Source organism: Sinocyclocheilus rhinocerous, unplaced genomic scaffold, assembly GCF_001515625.1.
Source record: "Sinocyclocheilus rhinocerous isolate Xijiao unplaced genomic scaffold, SAMN03320098_v1.1 scaffold942, whole genome shotgun sequence".
In the NCBI taxonomy this organism is placed as follows: Eukaryota; Metazoa; Chordata; class Actinopteri; order Cypriniformes; family Cyprinidae; genus Sinocyclocheilus; species Sinocyclocheilus rhinocerous.
Window position 1 is genome coordinate 3,167,482 of NW_015627890.1, and position 18,838 is coordinate 3,186,319.

General features: G+C 35.2%; 1 protein-coding gene across 1 annotated transcript; it reads left to right on the plus strand.

Moving 5' to 3' along the window:
• Nucleotides 1-101: 101 nt before the first annotated feature.
• LOC107736242 (neuropilin and tolloid-like protein 2) lies at nt 102-11,008 on the plus strand. The gene is made up of 9 exons (XM_016547707.1): nt 102-323; nt 2,748-2,804; nt 2,938-3,081; nt 4,585-4,833; nt 6,032-6,079; nt 7,267-7,501; nt 8,148-8,199; nt 8,361-8,555; nt 10,193-11,008. The coding sequence occupies exons 1-9, from the start codon at nt 314-316 to the stop codon at nt 10,706-10,708; spliced, it is 1,506 nt and encodes a 501-aa protein (XP_016403193.1). The 5' UTR covers nt 102-313; the 3' UTR covers nt 10,709-11,008.
• The last annotated feature ends 7,830 nt before the right edge of the window (nt 11,009-18,838 follow it).

Sequence of the window (18,838 nt, forward strand, 5' to 3'; positions counted from 1 at the left end):
TGTGCTTGGGTCATGGAATTAATTAATATTCATGAGGCGAGCCTTCTCCCTTCCTCAATGTCATAATGTGAACTGGCTTTTCAGAAGCGCGGCGCTCAGGAGTTTCTGCAAACGTCTTGGCGTATCCAGTTTAATTTGGTACTTTTTTTACTGCTTTCAAATGGATTTTTTTTCGAATTTATTGCAGGAAGGAGATGCTTCTTTATTCGTGAAATCTGTTGCAGAGCCGTATTGCGACGGTCTAACTTTATGTCGTCGTTGAAAATGTAGATAAACAATCTCACAAGAGCAAAAGTGTTCAGTGAAAGTGGAAATGCATGAGGGTGAGTTCATGTTTTAATTGATGTTGCTTCAAATGTCAAACATGTTTTGAGAATATGTCATGTACATTACAGTAAAGTACTGTGGTTTACCCTGGTACAGTGATGGTATCAGATAACAGCAATGATATTCACCCCACAAACTTGCCACAATCATTTGTCAATTATTATCAGTTTTATATGTTTTCAGTTTCAAAATCTTTTTTATTCATTATTAATCAAATTCTAATTTGTGGGAAAAAAATGAAAAACGAACTTCATTGCAATTGGTGCCTTTTAAAAATTAATGCAGCAATGAAAATTAAGATTTCAGTTGTAATGAGTTGACATTTTTACAGTGCATATTTACATGGTATTTCAGTGGAACCATGGTAATAATACCATAGTATTTTTTAATGGAATTTTGTCTGAATTTTGTTTTTCATTCATCCAACATGATTTAGAGTTCAAAACAGAATTATTTCTTGGCTTTTTACTCTGTTGTTTGGTCAGCCAGCCCAGAATGCCTTTAGTAGAGTTATATTAAACCAGGTTGAATGTCTGCTTTGACCACATTCTGTATGTTGTTCAGTGAAAATAGGGCAGATTGCACATGTGGTGCTGAACAGACAGCTCCTCAACAAACCCTCAATCAAACCACATCTCCTACAGCTGTATTTATTCATCAAGCTATTAGTCTCTCACTACAGTTATCTATAAAAAAGAAGAGGGTGATGCAGTAAGTTGGGTCATTCCCATTTAGGAAATCTACAAATTACTCTATTATTTTGGTGAGAAACAACATCACAAGCATGAGCAAGTTTTAGAGTTCGGTTTTGTGGCTTTAGTTTATTTGTCTCACTCCTATCCTGTTTGAAATGACAGAAATCAGTTTGATATCAGAGTTTGATAAGCTAACTCTAAATCCCTCACGTCATGAAAGTCACATGCATTAACCTTAAACACAACCCTGGCCAACACGTGCTGCAGTATATTTTAAAAACCTGTGTTGTTGCATCATCAATGAAGTCAGCTCAACGTTGAGCTTGAGCTCTGATTGCAAAATGTTCTGGGTTCATATCTCACTTAGGCTGGTGTCATTTTCCTTTTTAATAAAATTGTCAACTCTGTATGTGTGGATGTATATCAGGAGTTGGGGAGCTTGTTAAAATGTATTATACACTTGAAGAACGTGACCTGAACATCCACATCCCACTGAACAGGCCTGTGTCTTGTTTTCAAGGGCAGACAAGTAGCAGTAAAAGCAGGTGTGAAGTTAAACAATGTAGTGTCAGAGGAATAAGCACAAGCTAAATGTAAAATTAGTGAGGTGATTGAATGTAATTATGATGTTCATATTATGAAAACAATGAAGACTTTGGTTGCATTTTGCAAACTGTCCAGTTTACATTTGCATATATTAAAATAGAAAACAGTTATTTTAAACTGTATTAATATTTCATAATATTTCTTTTTTTACATCATTATTGATCAAATAATTACAGGCTTGTAAACATAAGAGACTTTTTCAAAACATTAAAGGGGTCATATGATGCGATTTCAAGTTTTCCTTTCTCTTTGGAGTGTTACAAGCTGTTGGTGCATAAAGAAGATCTGTAAAGATGCAAAGACTAAAGTCTCAAATCCAAAGAGATATTCTTTATAAAAGTTAAGAGTCAACCACGCCTACCTAAAATGGCTCGTTCTAACACGCCCCCACATATCTATGTCACGATGTGGGAAGATTTGGATAATGCCTCCCAAAAAAAGAAGGCGCTTAAAAAGAAGGCGTAACTTTTATTCTAGTACTGTTGTTGGCTTGTTGTTTGTCGTTTCTCTGATCACAAATGCAGACATGATTTTTATGTTTACGCGGCGCGATGCAACGCAATGCGTAAAAAGACAGTATAAGTCATTATAATCCGTAATTATGTCCCCACTGGATGAAACAAATGCCTCGTTTATAATGGGTTTTAATGTTTTTGTTTCGTCGCTCCGGCTGGACAAGGCATCACAGTATGGTAAGTGCGTAACATTTCCGTCACACGCTTGATGAGCTTGGTAAAAATCAACGCATTTCAGAAAGGCTGGGCATAGAGGAGAAACAATAATGTACAGTATGTGGGAAATAATGTGTTTTTTGAACCTTAAACCGCATAAACACATTTCATTACACCAAATACACAAAATAATGTTCTTTTTAGCAACATCATATGACCCCTTTAAAAAATTCTTATCAACCCAAACTTTTGAATGGTAATATATATATGTAAAAAAAAATCTGCATTTTTGAGTGTACTTTTTCGACACGTCTGCTATCTGAGTTGTATTTGATTTCTTCATAGTGTGTATTTTGTTAAGAAAAGTTCACTGGAAGTCCAAGACCACTCCGAGACTTCCAAGACGTCCAAAACTTTGTAAACATGCCCCATTTTTGTTTTCTTGCAGCCTTGGTTCTGCTTATCCTGATAGAGGAGGGTTTTGCATTGGCTCAGAAAACTCAAGGTTGGTTTGAAGTGGGAAAGATTGAAACCAAAAAAGAAATTTAAATGAACATTTAATGAGTCTTTCCCATCTGTTTTGCTTTAATAACCATTACCTTTAATGTAGATCATCGTATGTGTGTGTGTCCTGTTAGCTTTGCCTCAGAATGTGGCTGTTGAGGATAAGAAACCCGCTCACTGCGGAACTTTGATCCAGACGGCAAATGGAGGATCATTCAGTTCACCAAACTACCCCAACACTTACCCGCCAAACAAGGAGTGCGTGTACATACTGGAGGGTATGAGTCCACAAGCTCACTTCCACAAGCTTCCACAGATACTTATCCTATTTGTTGCTTTGCTAAAACATACATTGCAAAAAAATATTTGGAGTCTTGCTGAATTAATACTTTTATTCAGAAAGGATGCATTAAAGAGATAGTTCACCCAAAAATGAAAATTTTATGTTTATCTGCTTACCCCCAGGGCATGTAGGTGACAGTCATATAATGGCAGTCAATGGGTCTGTGATCGGTCTGTGCAAGAAACTGAACAGTATTTATATAATTTTTTACCTCTGATCCACCGCAATGTCCAGCTGTCCTGAGCGCGTTCACAACACCCTGCGCATGACGCGTCAACGTGTTCTGGCATAGTAGACATAGATATATATAAGTAGATTCCCGCGGCCTGACTGTTTCTATGGGCCGCGGGAATCTACTTATATATATCTATGTCTACTATGCCAGAACACGTTGACGCGTCATGCGCAGGGTGTTGTGAACGCGCTCAGGACAGCTGGACATTGCGGTGGATCAGAGGTAAAAAATGATATAAATACTGTTCAGTTTCTTATGCATTCAATTTATAAATGTCATTTATAACGTTACAAAAGATTTCTGTTTCGAGTAAATGCTGTTCATCTGAACTTTCAATTCATCAAAGAATCCTGGAAAAAATGGGTAACACTTTAGTATAGGGACCAATTCTCACTATTAACTAGTTGCTTATTAGCTTGCATATTATTAACATATTGGCTGTTTATTAGTAGTTATGAAGCACATATTCTGCATTACCATATTTTACATCCCCAATCCTACCCAATACCTAAACATAACTACTACCTTACTTACTATTAATAAGCAGCAAATTAGGAGTTTGAGGCAAAAGTCATAGTTAATAGTGTGTTAATAGCGAGAATTGGAGAAGTGTGACTAAAAAATTTATCATTTAAAAATATTAAGCAGCACAATTGTCTTCAACATTGATAATAATAAGAAATGTTTCTTTGAGCGTCAAATCAGCATATTAGAATGATTTCTGAAGGATCATGTGACGCTGAAGACTGGAGTAATGATGCTGAAAATTCAGCTTTGCATCACAGGAATAAATTAAAGTTTAAAATATATTCAAATTCAAATTTTAATAATATTTCATAATATTACTGTTTTTACTGTATTTTTGATCAAATAAATGCAGCCTTGGTGAACATAAGAGACTTTTCTTTCAAAAACATGAAAAAATCGGAGACGGGGTAGCTGCAGTTCGGCGTAATGTGCGTGCTGAAAGCTGAATGCTACCACAGAAACTAACCCCTAACACTAACCCCAACCAATTAGAAAGACCTTTATCCACACCCCCTACCTTTTGGCATACCCTAATCTTTCATCATGCCCACCGCTTCAGCCTGCAGTTATCCCTACTTGAAAAATTTTACCAACCCCAAACTTTTGAACAGTAGTGTATACTTCTCAGTCACAACAGTTATTCATGTCGTAACCTCTGTTTCTTGTCTACATCAGCCCATCCACGGAAGAGAATACAACTCGTCTTCGATGACATCTACTACATCGAGCCGTCCTTTGAGTGCCGCTTTGATAACATTGAAATCCGTGATGGGCCGTTTGTTTTCTCTCCGTTGATTAATCGGTACTGCGGGGCAAAGAGTCCAGGAATTGTCACCTCCTCCGGACGCTTCATGTGGATCAGGTTTATCAGTGATGAGGAGCTGGAGGGACTGGGCTTCAGGGTGGAGTATTCATATACTGCAGGTAAATACATGTTGCAGTTCTTCATGCATTTAGATCTTAGAATCTTTTTCTCTGATGCTCTTTTTCTCAGTTCCCTTTGTATTAGTTTTATACTGTTACGGGGCGAACGAGACGAGAGACGTGCCGATCCATCTGCATGCTTTTATTCCAAGACGTGGTCATAACAGGCATGGGTCAAACAGTGTCAAACAGGTACATTTCAGGCAAGACAAAGAGTATTCCAGGGACAGACAAGGTCAACGATTGGTAAAAACATAATCCAGTAAGCAAGGCAAGGGGGTATCCAAATAAACAAGCAATAGTTCAGACGAGGAGCAAACAGTATCCAAACAAGGGCGAGACGAGAGAGGTAATCCACGGCAGGCAATAGAGTCCAGGGCAGGCAGAGATCAGACAAGATGAGGAAAACAGGCAATAATCAAGACACAGGTAATCCAGGCAAAGAACAAGATTAAACTATGAACTAGGGCAAACAAGGATGGCTCCGTAATGTGCTATCGGCTAACCGGCGATAAATGCAAACAATACTTGGCAGTTTAAGGCCATGTCCACACCTACACGGGTATTTTTATAAACTTGAGTTTTTCCTCCCGTTTTAAAAAAAATCTCCGTCCACATGAAAACGCAAACGCATGCTATGAATCACTGTCAAGAGCATGCCAAATCAACAGGTGGCGATATAATCTCAACCGTAAAGCCATGTTGGCCAATCAGATGCCTGAAAAAGTCTCCAGTAGGCGGAGATAACAGCGCAGGCGCCGACGTCACAAGCCAAAAACTCCAGTGTTTCGCTGTCAACACGACAAGACTGCAACCAGAGTTCTTGAAAATCTTCACCCTGGCAGGCGTTTTCAAAAATGTTCGGTTTCAGTGAACTGGTGCTGCGTTTGTGTGTAGACGTACGGCCTAACTGCGTAGAAAAAGCTGCGGTTTTAAAAATAACCGCGTTCATGTGGACAGGGCCTGAGAAGGATCTGAGTGAGTGTCATATAGTGTGTGTGTGATTGGTTACAGCTGTGTACAATCAGTGCAATGGATGATGGGAAATGTAGTCTGTGGTGACATGTAACAGTCTGTGTAGTGAGAGAGTCAATATGATGGACGAGTGACTTCTGGTGGCGATCGGACGGAAGTCCATGGACAGGATTCGTAACATACACATGCTTTTTTTTTATTCAAAAACCTCTCTTGCGTCCAGATCCTGACTTTCATCTCCATATTGGGGGACTCTTGAATCCCATTCCAGGTAAACAGATCAGACTGTTTTTCAGAGAGCCACAGAATAAAACTTTATATATATACCATTATTCATACTTACAGTGTCTCTTTTTGTGTCTCTATCTCACACACAGATCTATCTCCGGTTTCTGGAATATCAGTTGGAGAACTCAAATGAGTGTAAGAAGAACTTTGTTGCAATCTATGAAGGCAGTAATGCCATTGAAGATCTAAAGGCCAAGTTTTGCAGCACTGTTGCCAACGACATTACGCTTGACAACGCTGTGGGTGTGGTCAGAATGTGGGCCGACGAGACCAGCAAACTGAGCCGCTTCCGTATGCTCTTCACGGTCTTTGCTGAACGTAAGCACTAATCTTCCTTTTTACATTCTGCAGTTTTATTCAAGTAATGGTTCATCCAGAAATGGAAATTCTCTGGTGGCGATCGGATGGAAGTCCATGGACAGGATTCGTAACATACACATGCTTTTTTTTAATTCAAAAACCTCTCTTGCGTCCAGATCCTGACTTTCATCTCCATATTGGGGGACTCTTGAATCCCATTCCAGGTAAACAGAAAATACTTATGTATGTAGTATGGGGAGGGTGGTGGTTATTCCAGGGTGTTTGTCGCAGTAATATGTCTACTTATAGCTTTGAATAAAAGCTTCTGCACTGACTACTTACGTAAATAGTATTTTTAAAGAATCATACATTTTATGGTTGGAAATTGTGCAAATTTATTCAAAACGTTTGTGCTGATAGTAGTAAACTGTTAGTAGGTTGTTTTCACTTCTGAAAAAAATATATTGAAATTTTATACTGGTCTATGGCAAATTTGTTTTAGATTTCTAAACCTGATGTGGCACGTCCGGCAGAAAAATGCCTTTTCTTAAGAAAGCCGTTAAAGTACTTGAGATTTGATTTTTTTAAATGTTTAGCTTCCTATCGGAATGACACTTCATTCACCCTCTTTTTCAGTTGCTATGGTTACTGCACCCAACAAATATAAATGTAAATTCCATCTTTAGTGCATCAGTTATGTAAACTCCTGAATATTTCAGTGTCCTAGAATTTATTAGTATTACTTTTCCCTGCTGCTGTCTGCAGACTCTCGGGCCTCTTTCTCAAGTAGTTGAAATATATGCTGTAATATTTGAATGCTATGATGTTAATTTAATTTTCTTTGTCTATTCTGTTGTCTCCTCCCGTCAGACTGTCAGTTTGAAATGTCTGGATCAGATGGTATAATCAGATCTAGTCAAGTTGAGGAGGAAAATAAGGTGAAATCAGGGGAAGCACTGGATTGTATTTGGACCATACGAGCTCCACCGATGTCTAAGGTTAGTAATGCAGCCCTGATGAAACATCCGTTCCTCTCACATAGATTTGAACAGTCACTGACGTCAAGTCTTAGAATGAAGTTGTGTAAGATACATGATAATATATAGTCAGAAATTTTATTTATCATAAAATATCATATCATAAAATAAACTCCTTCAATGTGCTCAATGAACATGCACAATATGACTTGCTTTTGCATTGAATATTTAAACTGAGTACATTTAAATTATTCTTAATTATTAGTTTTAATAATTATTAATTTTAATTAATGTCTTTTTTCCCATTATTATCCATGCTGTCAGGTAGAGCTGCTTAGTTTTGGCAAGAAACATAATAATGATTATTTTGGTCAATATTGAGATCTCATTTATCTACCACAATTACTTATTGACTTTGGACAATCATGCATTTATTGACATTTTTTTTAAAGACCTTGTCTTTTTAACAGTGGATTTACTTGAACTTTAAACTTAATTCAGCTGAAAACAAATCAAATAAAAATAAGATAATTAACTAAAAGAAATAATATGCATATACAGTACGTGCATTTAAAAAATGTAACATAATTAAAAATAATAAACATAAATACAAATAAGCTGTAGATAAACTGTAATAAAAATGATATATACACATTTAAATAAGTTATAATAAATAATAAAAAAAAATGGCCAAAATAAATAAATAAATTAACATTAAATGCTGAAATTATTTTATTATGTAAGAGGAAAGTGACTGTAGAGACATCAAACTAGCACAGATATGCTCCTTCAGGGGTTTGACCTCAATGAACTGATGTTCACTAAAGTAATATTGTATAAAGCACATATATGTATACTAAGTTATTATTCTATGAAGGAATGGACATCATAGGTTATAATGGAGTAAAAAAATGCTATGAACCCTGGTTATGTAAAGCAGTAATACGTATTCATAAATTCAGTTTTATTGTCATTGTTCTCATTTAGTTGGAGAAATATTCATTTTTCTTACTCTGCTGTCTTTTGTCTTTGTTGTCCTTGTCTCTCACAGAAAAGAAGTCTAAAAGTTTCTTCCAACAGATGAGTAAAACTCATAGCACTGTGATTGGAGTGGCGTCTGGTGTGGTCTTGCTTCTTCTCATCATATCTGTATTTATACAGATGAAGCAGCCAAGAAAAAAGGTTTCTATTTATATAGAGAAATCACCATTTAGAATGAGACATTAACAGCCTCCCACAGGGGTCAGAAATACGTGTTAAAAACGTGTTCTGTTCTCTTTATCCATCAGCTACAAATATACATAAACCTTTTGTAGGTTGATTTTCCCTGAAAAAAGTAAACACTGTGGCGCTATCAAAACATTACTAGTGCATTCGTCTATTTGAGCTTCCTGACACAGCAATATTGACTCAGCCACTGGTGTGACTTTGGGCTGTTTGTTTGACCAATGGCAAGGGCAAGTTTTCGGAAAACCAATATTTTTGCAGTTTGAAAGGAATTCACTAGTTTGATAAATAATGTCAACATAATATAATAAGTAATTAAACTGACCTTTGACTTTTTATGTACATGTTCCTGGACTAAATGTTATTCCAAAAAAAACAAAACATAATTCTATAAGCCTGGGCGATTATATATAAAGTGTAATTTAACTGAAAAACACATGAAATTAAAAATGAGATAAATAAACTGTATAATGACTCATAAATATATAATGAGTCATTTTGGTATACAGTGGGTACGGAAAGTATTCAGACCCCCTTAAAATTTTCACTCTTTGTTATATTGCAGCCATTTGCTAAACGTAAAGATTATATACTTTTTCTATGTTAAAAATGTTCTGTTTTTTTTATCCATCAGCTATACATAAACCTTTTGTAGGTTGATTTCCCTGAAAAAAGTCAACACTGTGGCGCTATCAAAACATTACTAGTGCATTCGTCTATTTGAGCTTCCTGACACAGCAGTATTGACTCAGCCACTGGTGTGACTTTGGGCTGTTTGTTTGACCAAAGGCAAGGGCAAGTTTTCGGAAAACCAATATTTTTGCAGTTTGAAAGGATTTCACTAGTTTGATAAATAATGTCAACATAATATAATAAGTAATTAAACTGACCTTTGACTTTTTAAGTACATGTTCCTGGACTAATTGTAAATGATGCATCAGTAAATGTTATTCCCCCCAAAAAAAAAACATAATTCTGTAAGCCTGGGCGATTATATATAAAGTGTAATTTAACTGAAAAACACACGAAATTAAAAATTAGATAAATAAACTGTATAATGACTCATTATAAATATATAATGAGTAATTTTGGTATATAATCATGAACTCAATACTGATCAAAAATGATTATGATTCTTGCCAAAACTAAGCAGTATGTATAATAATGGAAAAAAGCCGTTAATTAAAATGAATAATTAAAGAATAATTACAATATGCCTAGTTTACATATTTAATGCACAGACCCACTCATATTGTGCATGCTCAATGAGCACTTTATTCAACATTTTTACAAGCATGTTTTTTTGCAATCTTTTATCAAAACTGAAATCTCCATTTCTGAAACTACTTTCCTTTTTAGATGACACAAATCCCTCTTAAAATCTAAATCATACATTTATACGTTTTTTTTTTTCTCATTGAATATATTGTGTCACTCAGAAATAGATCAAATTTACCAAAGTAGAATGGGTTGTGAATGTCAATTTACACTGACTTTAAGCATTAAATCTCTTTATATTTGTTTGATGCATGAACATTTTGCATGAATTAACTCAGCAGGCGACATTGCTAATGTGTATTTATCTGCTGCAGGTTTTGAGCCGTAAAGGTTTGCTCAGCGCTGCAGAGATGCAGGAGGTGCTGGAGCCTCCTCAGTACGAGCTGTTCTCCATGCAGGAAGCGGAGCTGCCGGAGGATCTGTCGGAGGAGCTGGAGAGTCTGCAGAAACTCCGCCGCTCCTCCAGCGTGTCCCGCTGCGTCCACGAGCATCACTGTGGCGCTCCGAGCAGCGCTGCCTCCATTGTCATGGCAAGCAGAGTGCATCGTCTCTCGCAGGCGTCTGATGAGATGAGTACGGTTGTTGGGGCCAGAGGCTGGGGCAGTTTCCACGGACGCAGGAGCAGCTCACACTTCACGCACGACCCGCGCGCTCACGCTTACAGTGCGCAGAGTCTGCGAGAGGCACTGGACGATGAGGAGCTGGGGCTGGAGGGACGGGTGATGGAGGAGATCGGCTACAATGATTTTATCACCCGTGGATGCAACGCCATGATGGTACGTAACCATGCCAACCCTGTCCAACAGCGCTCCCTCTCTATGGACTTCTGAGAGGAGCGGAAGTCATGTGAAAAAAATTCAATAATATAATTCATAGCTGTAAATGTTCACATTTGCCCACACCTTCTTTTTTTATTTTACTATTTTATTTCAACGTTTTTCTTATCATTCTCAGTACCTCCTTTGCCCTTCCTATACTTGATTTCAAGCCAAGTCCAGTATTTTTTATTGGTCTTATTCTCATTTCTCAAAACCATATTATATAAAATAGAGATGTAGGTCAGGACTTTTATCACACCTGCCAGTGGTGGGTGAATTGGTTAATATCTCTTACTGGCCATGAGATGGTATTTTGAATTATTTTTTTGCTTATTCAATTTTTTTTCATGATTCCTTAGCCATTAGTCCATTTTTTTTTTGTGCATATATTCATAACCAGCAGGTCATGTCTTTGTGTCACCATGAGCCAGTTTTCAACTAGAAGATTCTGTTACTAATAAATTCATTAATGCAAAGAATGTTCCACTTACACTACCATTCAAATGTTTGGGGTACAGTTTTCTATTTGAATATATTTTAAAATGTCATTTACTTCCTGTGACGCAAAGCTGAATTTTTAGCATCAAACCTGATACATCTTTCATTGTTCTTTAATTAATGTAAAGTTTAAAATAAGATTTATTTGAAATATAAATATTTTATAACATTATATATATCTTTACTGTTACTTTTGATACATTTTTTTATTTAATTTCATTTAATGATAGTGTATATATTGAGTTCTAGAGATAAAACTTAAAGAGAAAGAAACTGAAAAATCATCAGAAATTGTTCTTGGTGAAGTACAAGTTGTTAGAAGGCCTGCAGATGATTTCTTTAGTAGACAGTTTGTATGAGAGGTGGGAGGAAGGGCTGTGGATTGTGTCTGTGTTTATTCAGTTTTGCTTTCTTTTCCCCTTTTCTTTGAACCAATCTAATCTGACTTAGTTTGGAGTGTGCTGTGATGTTTGATGTTGTGGTTGTGTTTCCAGTGAGGTTTATTGTGGAGAGTCAGTCATTTCTAAAGTGTTGTTTATGGCGTAGCCTACATGGGGATTACTGAGAGGACTGTCACGTGAACACCATTCTGTGGAAATAAACATCCTGTTTCAACAAAAAACTATTTCACTATTATTCTTTCATTGGCCACCCCTTGAATCAGGGATATTACAGTAAACGAAAACCACTGCCATTGAAACAAACAAAAAAAAAAAAATTTTTTAAACTGAAACTGAAATAAAACACTGAAAAAAATAAAATAACTTATATTTATTTTATTTCAGCTAATTGCCAAAGCAACTTTTCTTATTTTCATTTATTTCAATTTGTACTAAAATAATTAAAACTATAACTGAAATAAAATTATAAAAAAAAATATATATATTAAAAAAATTAACTGTAATAAAAATGACAAAAACGCATAACAAACTTGAACTAACTTTAACTTTAACTAAACTTACGATGAAGACATTATATTAAAAAATAAAAACTAATTCAAAATATCTTTTAAAAAACTATAATGGTAGCTCAGTGATATTAAAATAACACGGCCTTGAAAGGCCATTCATTGATTTTAAAGTATACAAAAAATAATGAAAATATTTATATCACTGACATTTTTAATTAAAAAAAACTATTCTTAATACAGCAACAAGGAACTCAAGGTCATGCTATATTGTGATATTTATTTGCATGTTTATACTGAATATATTCACAATATGGCACATGCTCTAGTACTTTATTCCCTAATGTTTAATTGTATATATTTTTTTTAAATTATTATTTTAAAATATATATGCAAACTTGCAGTTTGAACATTACTGTTTCTGTCATTTTTCATTTTAGTACGAAGTTCTTCACATAAAACAACAGCCCTTAGACATTCATTCTTTTATTATTGTGATATGTAATGTAAAATGCCTATTTTTAATAATAAAAGAAACGTACAGTAAATATGTAGCCAGATAACTGAGATTTAATAGCAATTTCTTCAAAGATTTTTTTGTTTCTTTTTCCCAAATGCACATGAAAACGTCCCCCGCATTTATGGATTTATGGATTCATCACTGTGCAGCCAAAGGACATTTTTATGACCATATTATGACTGTAGACGACCTTTATGCCATGATCCAAACTGTACAGTGATTTCATGCCCTTTTCCCCTCCTCTGGTTCTCTCTAACATATTTCAGATGTTTTGTGCCATTTTTCCATGTTCTTTGATTTTGTTCATGTACTTTTATTCTGAAGTTCTCATCCATGAAACCCTCATGTTTGTGTCTTCTTGACCATTCATGGTTTGTCATGTGACACTTTATAGATTGTCATGTGGATTTTGTTTTTAAATTCAGTAAATCTGCATTTGTTTTCTTAATGCCTCACTGAGCCCTGTGTTACACATGCACATTTTTACTGTTTTTGTTATGGTAGCATATATAGGTCAGAATGACAGGATTGACACAATAAACATACCATATGAGACCCTTAATGCATAGATTTATTGTCTTTAGACTGTAAAAACGACTATGTTTATGTTAAGAAGTGATCATTAACAGATGCTTTTGTCCAGTATTTATTACAGGAACAGGCATCTGAAGTTTAATGCTTTACTCAAAGGCATTAGTTCGCGTTTACTGATTAGATTAACCTGCTGCTGTGAATTAATAAATCATAAAGTGCTACAGTTAAAATGCTATGCTTTCCTCATTTGAGCATATTGCTTGATCAAATCTAGAAATCAGGTCTATTAATAACACAGACAAATGCTGTGAAATGAGGTCAGTTTCAGTGTTAAGCCAGGGGGTTATTGAAGGAATATCCCAGCGCTGATCCCATGTAATATACTTTTAAATAGAATCTCCTTAAATAGAATCCTATTTAAATCCTTAACTATGTAAATATCATCTAAATGAGGGGCTTTGGCTCTCTGAGTACCTTTCCATTCATTTATTAGGAAAATCAGTTTGTTTGTTTTTTGACTAAATTAATTATCCAAACAAAATATTTTCCATATGGCAAAAATAAATCTGAATTTGACTTCCAGGGCTGGACTGCTGTGCTCAGTGCCACAGTTTATTATGATAGTTTATTCTACCAAAAAGTGTTTTTTTCTAAACCCCGTGTAAACCGAATCCTGGACGATTACTCAGGGTTAAGCGCAGTGTAAAAACGCATTTTCCTTGTCAGTTAGATTGACTGATGGCATTTTTATGAAGCAATCATTCACCCTTAATTATATAACATTATTAATTATGTAATATACCACATGATCCTGTTTTTTTCACGTGTCACAATATTATGGCCAATTTATACAGCAATAAACACAATAAATATAGGATAATCTACCTCAAACTAAAGTATATCTTGGTCAATTACACTAATTATTCTTTCTGTTTTGGATAATCTGATTATGTGCAACCTGAAACCAAAGGAACGTGCATGCTGTCGACTCATGTGACATATGTGACATGATCATTCTGTTTAGCACATTTTTGACTGTTCTGTACTGAAAAACTTTATGAGATTTTACTACCACGGCCCTGTGGCATACTTTGCTTTGTCATTGTTAGGTAATAGATAAACTAGCAAAATTGTTCAGTCAAGAACTAGAAGTACTGGCTCTTGGCTATACATAGACATTTATTGAACAAAACTGAAGTTGAACATCTGATATATCAAATATACAGTTTCCATATAATATCACTCTTGTAAGTAAGGTGAAAATAATCAACTAATAATTTGTCTTTTTGAGACTCCACTATTGGTTTATACATTTCAAGTAAACTTCTGTTCTGCAGACAGCAAAATATATAGCATTTCCTATCATTGGTTATCACAAATATATATAAAAATAAATAGAAATCATTTAAGTAAACATTTTTGTAAAAGAAAACTCGTATTTTATACACGCATAACATGTACATGATTTCATACTGTGATTTCATGATGGCTCATTTAATGATTGGTCAAAGAAGGCTCTGTTAGAGTAGGTCATGAGAGGCAGACGTTCCCCAAGCACGGCGTCTCTGAAATTGCGTCGTCTCCATGCGTACACAATACTGTTCAGAAAACCCTGGAGTGACACTGACAGCGCCTGTACAACAGCACATGGAAGAAAATATTCCACATATTAAAACATCTATAAAATAGCATCTATTTCTATGAATCTCAAACAATATTATAGAAACAGTTCAGTAAACAAGACGTTTACATTGAGTAACTTAGGCCTACTGTATATTTTAGACACAATATTGCTATTTAATTTGTCTGTTTCTTGTTGTGTGTCTTGGAGTAACACACAGTCATGAATAAGTCAAGAGTTTGTAATCAATTCGGTTAAGTTAATGAATCAATGAGTCGCTCATACAGTCAGTTACTTTTTTCATTCCAGAATGAATCAACGTTTTTGGACAAATCGGTTAAGTGAATGATTCAATGAGTCACTCATACAGTCAGTCACTTGTTTCATTCCTGAACGAATCCATGTTTTTTTTAAACAAATAGGTTAAGTGAACAATTCAATGAGTCACTCATAACTCATGAGTTGTTCCTGAATAAGAAAGCGTTTTTGCATGTATCAGTTGAGTAAATGATTCAATTTCTCACTCATGCAGATAATGGCTGAATTCTGAACTGCATACTAGCATACTACTCTTAACTCTTTCCACGCCAGCATTTTTGAAAAAAGTTGCCAGCCACTGCCAGCGATTTTGATGATTTTCACTAATATTTGATGGCCTCCAGTATATTTTGCTGTATGAATATTTGAATATGCAATACACCAAAATAAAGATCAGAGCCTCTACTTTTAAACAAAAAAGTTGTATTCTATCTTAAAGCATTCTTTTTTATCAACACTTGAATATAGGTAGGTTTCATAAAAAATGCATAATTTTGAGCAAAAAGGTGAGAAAATCAAATTTTTATCAAAAACTACATCTGGATAATATTCAGTCTGATTATCAAAGCATAAATCCAGTAAATCGCTTCCATCAATACCTCCAAAGCTTGCACAGACATATACCACTTCCTGGATCAACATTTTACTCCGTGACATTATGCAGTTTTCATTTATATGCTGTCTATTGCTGATGATCGCATTATTTTTCATATGCATCTGTTTACAATCAGGTCTATTAATAACACAGACAAATGCTGTGAAATGAGGTCAGTTTCAGTGTTAAGTCAGGGGGCTATTGAAGGAATATCCCAGCGCTGATCCCATGTAATATACTTTTAAATAGAATCTCCTTAAATAGAATCCTATTTAAATCCTTAACTATGTAAATATCATCTAAATGAGGGGCTTTGGCTCTCTGAGTACCTTTCCATTCATTTATTAGGAAAATCAGTTTGTTTGTTTTTTGACTAAATTAATTATCCAAACAAAATATTTTCCATATGGCAAAAATAAATCTGAATTTGACTTCCAGGGCTGGACTGCTGTGCTCAGTGCCACAGTTTATTATGATAGTTTATTCTACCAAAAAGTGTTTTTTTCTAAACCCCGTGTAAACCGAATCCTGGACGATTACTCAGGGTTAAGCGCAGTGTAAAAACGCATTTTCCTTGTCAGTTAGATTGACTGATGGCATTTTTATGAAGCAATCATTCACCCTTAATTATATAACATTATTAATTATGTAATATACCACATGATCCTGTTTTTTTCACGTGTCACAATATTATGGCCAATTTATACAGCAATAAACACAATAAATATAGGATAATCTACCTCAAACTAAAGTATATCTTGGTCAATTACACTAATTATTCTGTCTGTTTTGGATAATCTGATTATGTGCAACCTGAAACCAAAGGAACGTGCATGCTGTCGACTCATGTGACATATGTGACATGATCATTCTGTTTAGCACATTTTTGACTGTTCTGTACTGAAAAACTTTATGAGATTTTACTACCACGGCCCTGTGGCATACTTTGCTTTGTCATTGTTAGGTAATAGATAAACTAGCAAAATTGTTCAGTCAAGAACTAGAAGTACTGGCTCTTGGCTATACATAGACATTTATTGAACAAAACTGAAGTTGAACATCTGATATATCAAATATACAGTTTCCATATAATATCACTCTTGTAAGTAAGGTGAAAATAATCAACTAATAATTTGTCTTTTTGAGACTCCACTATTGGTTTATACATTTCAAGTAAACTTCTGTTCTGCAGACAGCAAAATATATAGCATTTCCTATCATTGGTTATCACAAATATATATAAAAATAAATAGAAATCATTTAAGTAAACATTTTTGTAAAAGAAAACTCGTATTTTATACACGCATAACATGTACATGATTTCATACTGTGATTTCATGATGGCTCATTTAATGATTGGTCAAAGAAGGCTCTGTTAGAGTAGGTCATGAGAGGCAGACGTTCCCCAAGCACGGCGTCTCTGAAATTGCGTCGTCTCCATGCGTACACAATACTGTTCAGAAAACCCTGGAGTGACACTGACAGCGCCTGTACAACAGCACATGGAAGAAAATATTCCACATATTAAAACATCTATAAAATAGCATCTATTTCTATGAATCTCAAACAATATTATAGAAACAGTTCAGTAAACAAGACGTTTACATTGAGTAACTTAGGCCTACTGTATATTTTAGACACAATATTGCTATTTAATTTGTCTGTTTCTTGTTGTGTGTCTTGGAGTAACACACAGTCATGAATAAGTCAAGAGTTTGTAATCAATTCGGTTAAGTTAATGAATCAATGAGTCGCTCATACAGTCAGTTACTTTTTTCATTCCAGAATGAATCAACGTTTTTGGACAAATCGGTTAAGTGAATGATTCAATGAGTCACTCATACAGTCAGTCACTTGTTTCATTCCTGAACGAATCCATGTTTTTTTTAAACAAATAGGTTAAGTGAACAATTCAATGAGTCACTCATAACTCATGAGTTGTTCCTGAATAAGAAAGCGTTTTTGCATGTATCAGTTGAGTAAATGATTCAATTTCTCACTCATGCAGATAATGGCTGAATTCTGAACTGCATACTAGCATACTACTCTTAACTCTTTCCACGCCAGCATTTTTGAAAAAAGTTGCCAGCCACTGCCAGCGATTTTGATGATTTTCACTAATATTTGATGGCCTCCAGTATATTTTGCTGTATGAATATTTGAATATGCAATACACCAAAATAAAGATCAGAGCCTCTACTTTTAAACAAAAAAGTTGTATTCTATCTTAAAGCATTCTTTTTTATCAACACTTGAATATAGGTAGGTTTCATAAAAAATGCATAATTTTGAGCAAAAAGGTGAGAAAATCAAATTTTTATCAAAAACTACATCTGGATAATATTCAGTCTGATTATCAAAGCATAAATCCAGTAAATCGCTTCCATCAATACCTCCAAAGCTTGCACAGACATATACCACTTCCTGGATCAACATTTTACTCCGTGACATTATGCAGTTTTCATTTATATGCTGTCTATTGCTGATGATCGCATTATTTTTCATATGCATCTGTTTACATAAGAGATCGCTAGTTTCTCCACCCTGTTCACGTGTGTTTTTGTTCGGGAGGTTTTGTACTCGTTCAGATGTGTAATAGCGCCCCCGAGTGTATAACAGTGAAAACACGAAAAGCCGTAAAAAACTTGTCTTTGGCGGGCAAGCGCCAAATTAATGTACTTAATGATATTTAAGTGTAACACATTATTCAAGATAAAAGGAGTCTGATTCAACAAGGAATATCAGAAAGCCAGGTCCTGACTGTGGCAAAAGGAGGAGCTGGGGATGGAGGAGGGTAATTTGCTCCTGAGCATGCGAAAAAGCTGCTGAATTATAGTGAATAGAGCTTATGTAGGAATGCCGTGATAGGTGTCGTATTCCTATAGGTAGATGTGATCAGCTGAGAGTCAGCCGATGCAAGCTTGACTCGCGTGACCTGCCAGAACTAACGCGATACACTTAATTTATATCTGTATTACCACTGATTGGATGCTAGGTGGTGCTGTGGGGTAATCTTCACTGCAGAAATGCAAAAATACTGATTGTTTCCAAACAGGTTTTCTTATCACACAACTGTACACAATTAGGCATTACGGTACAACCCTCTTTGCTGAAATCAAAACAGGGACGATAATAGGTGAGCGCCAGCC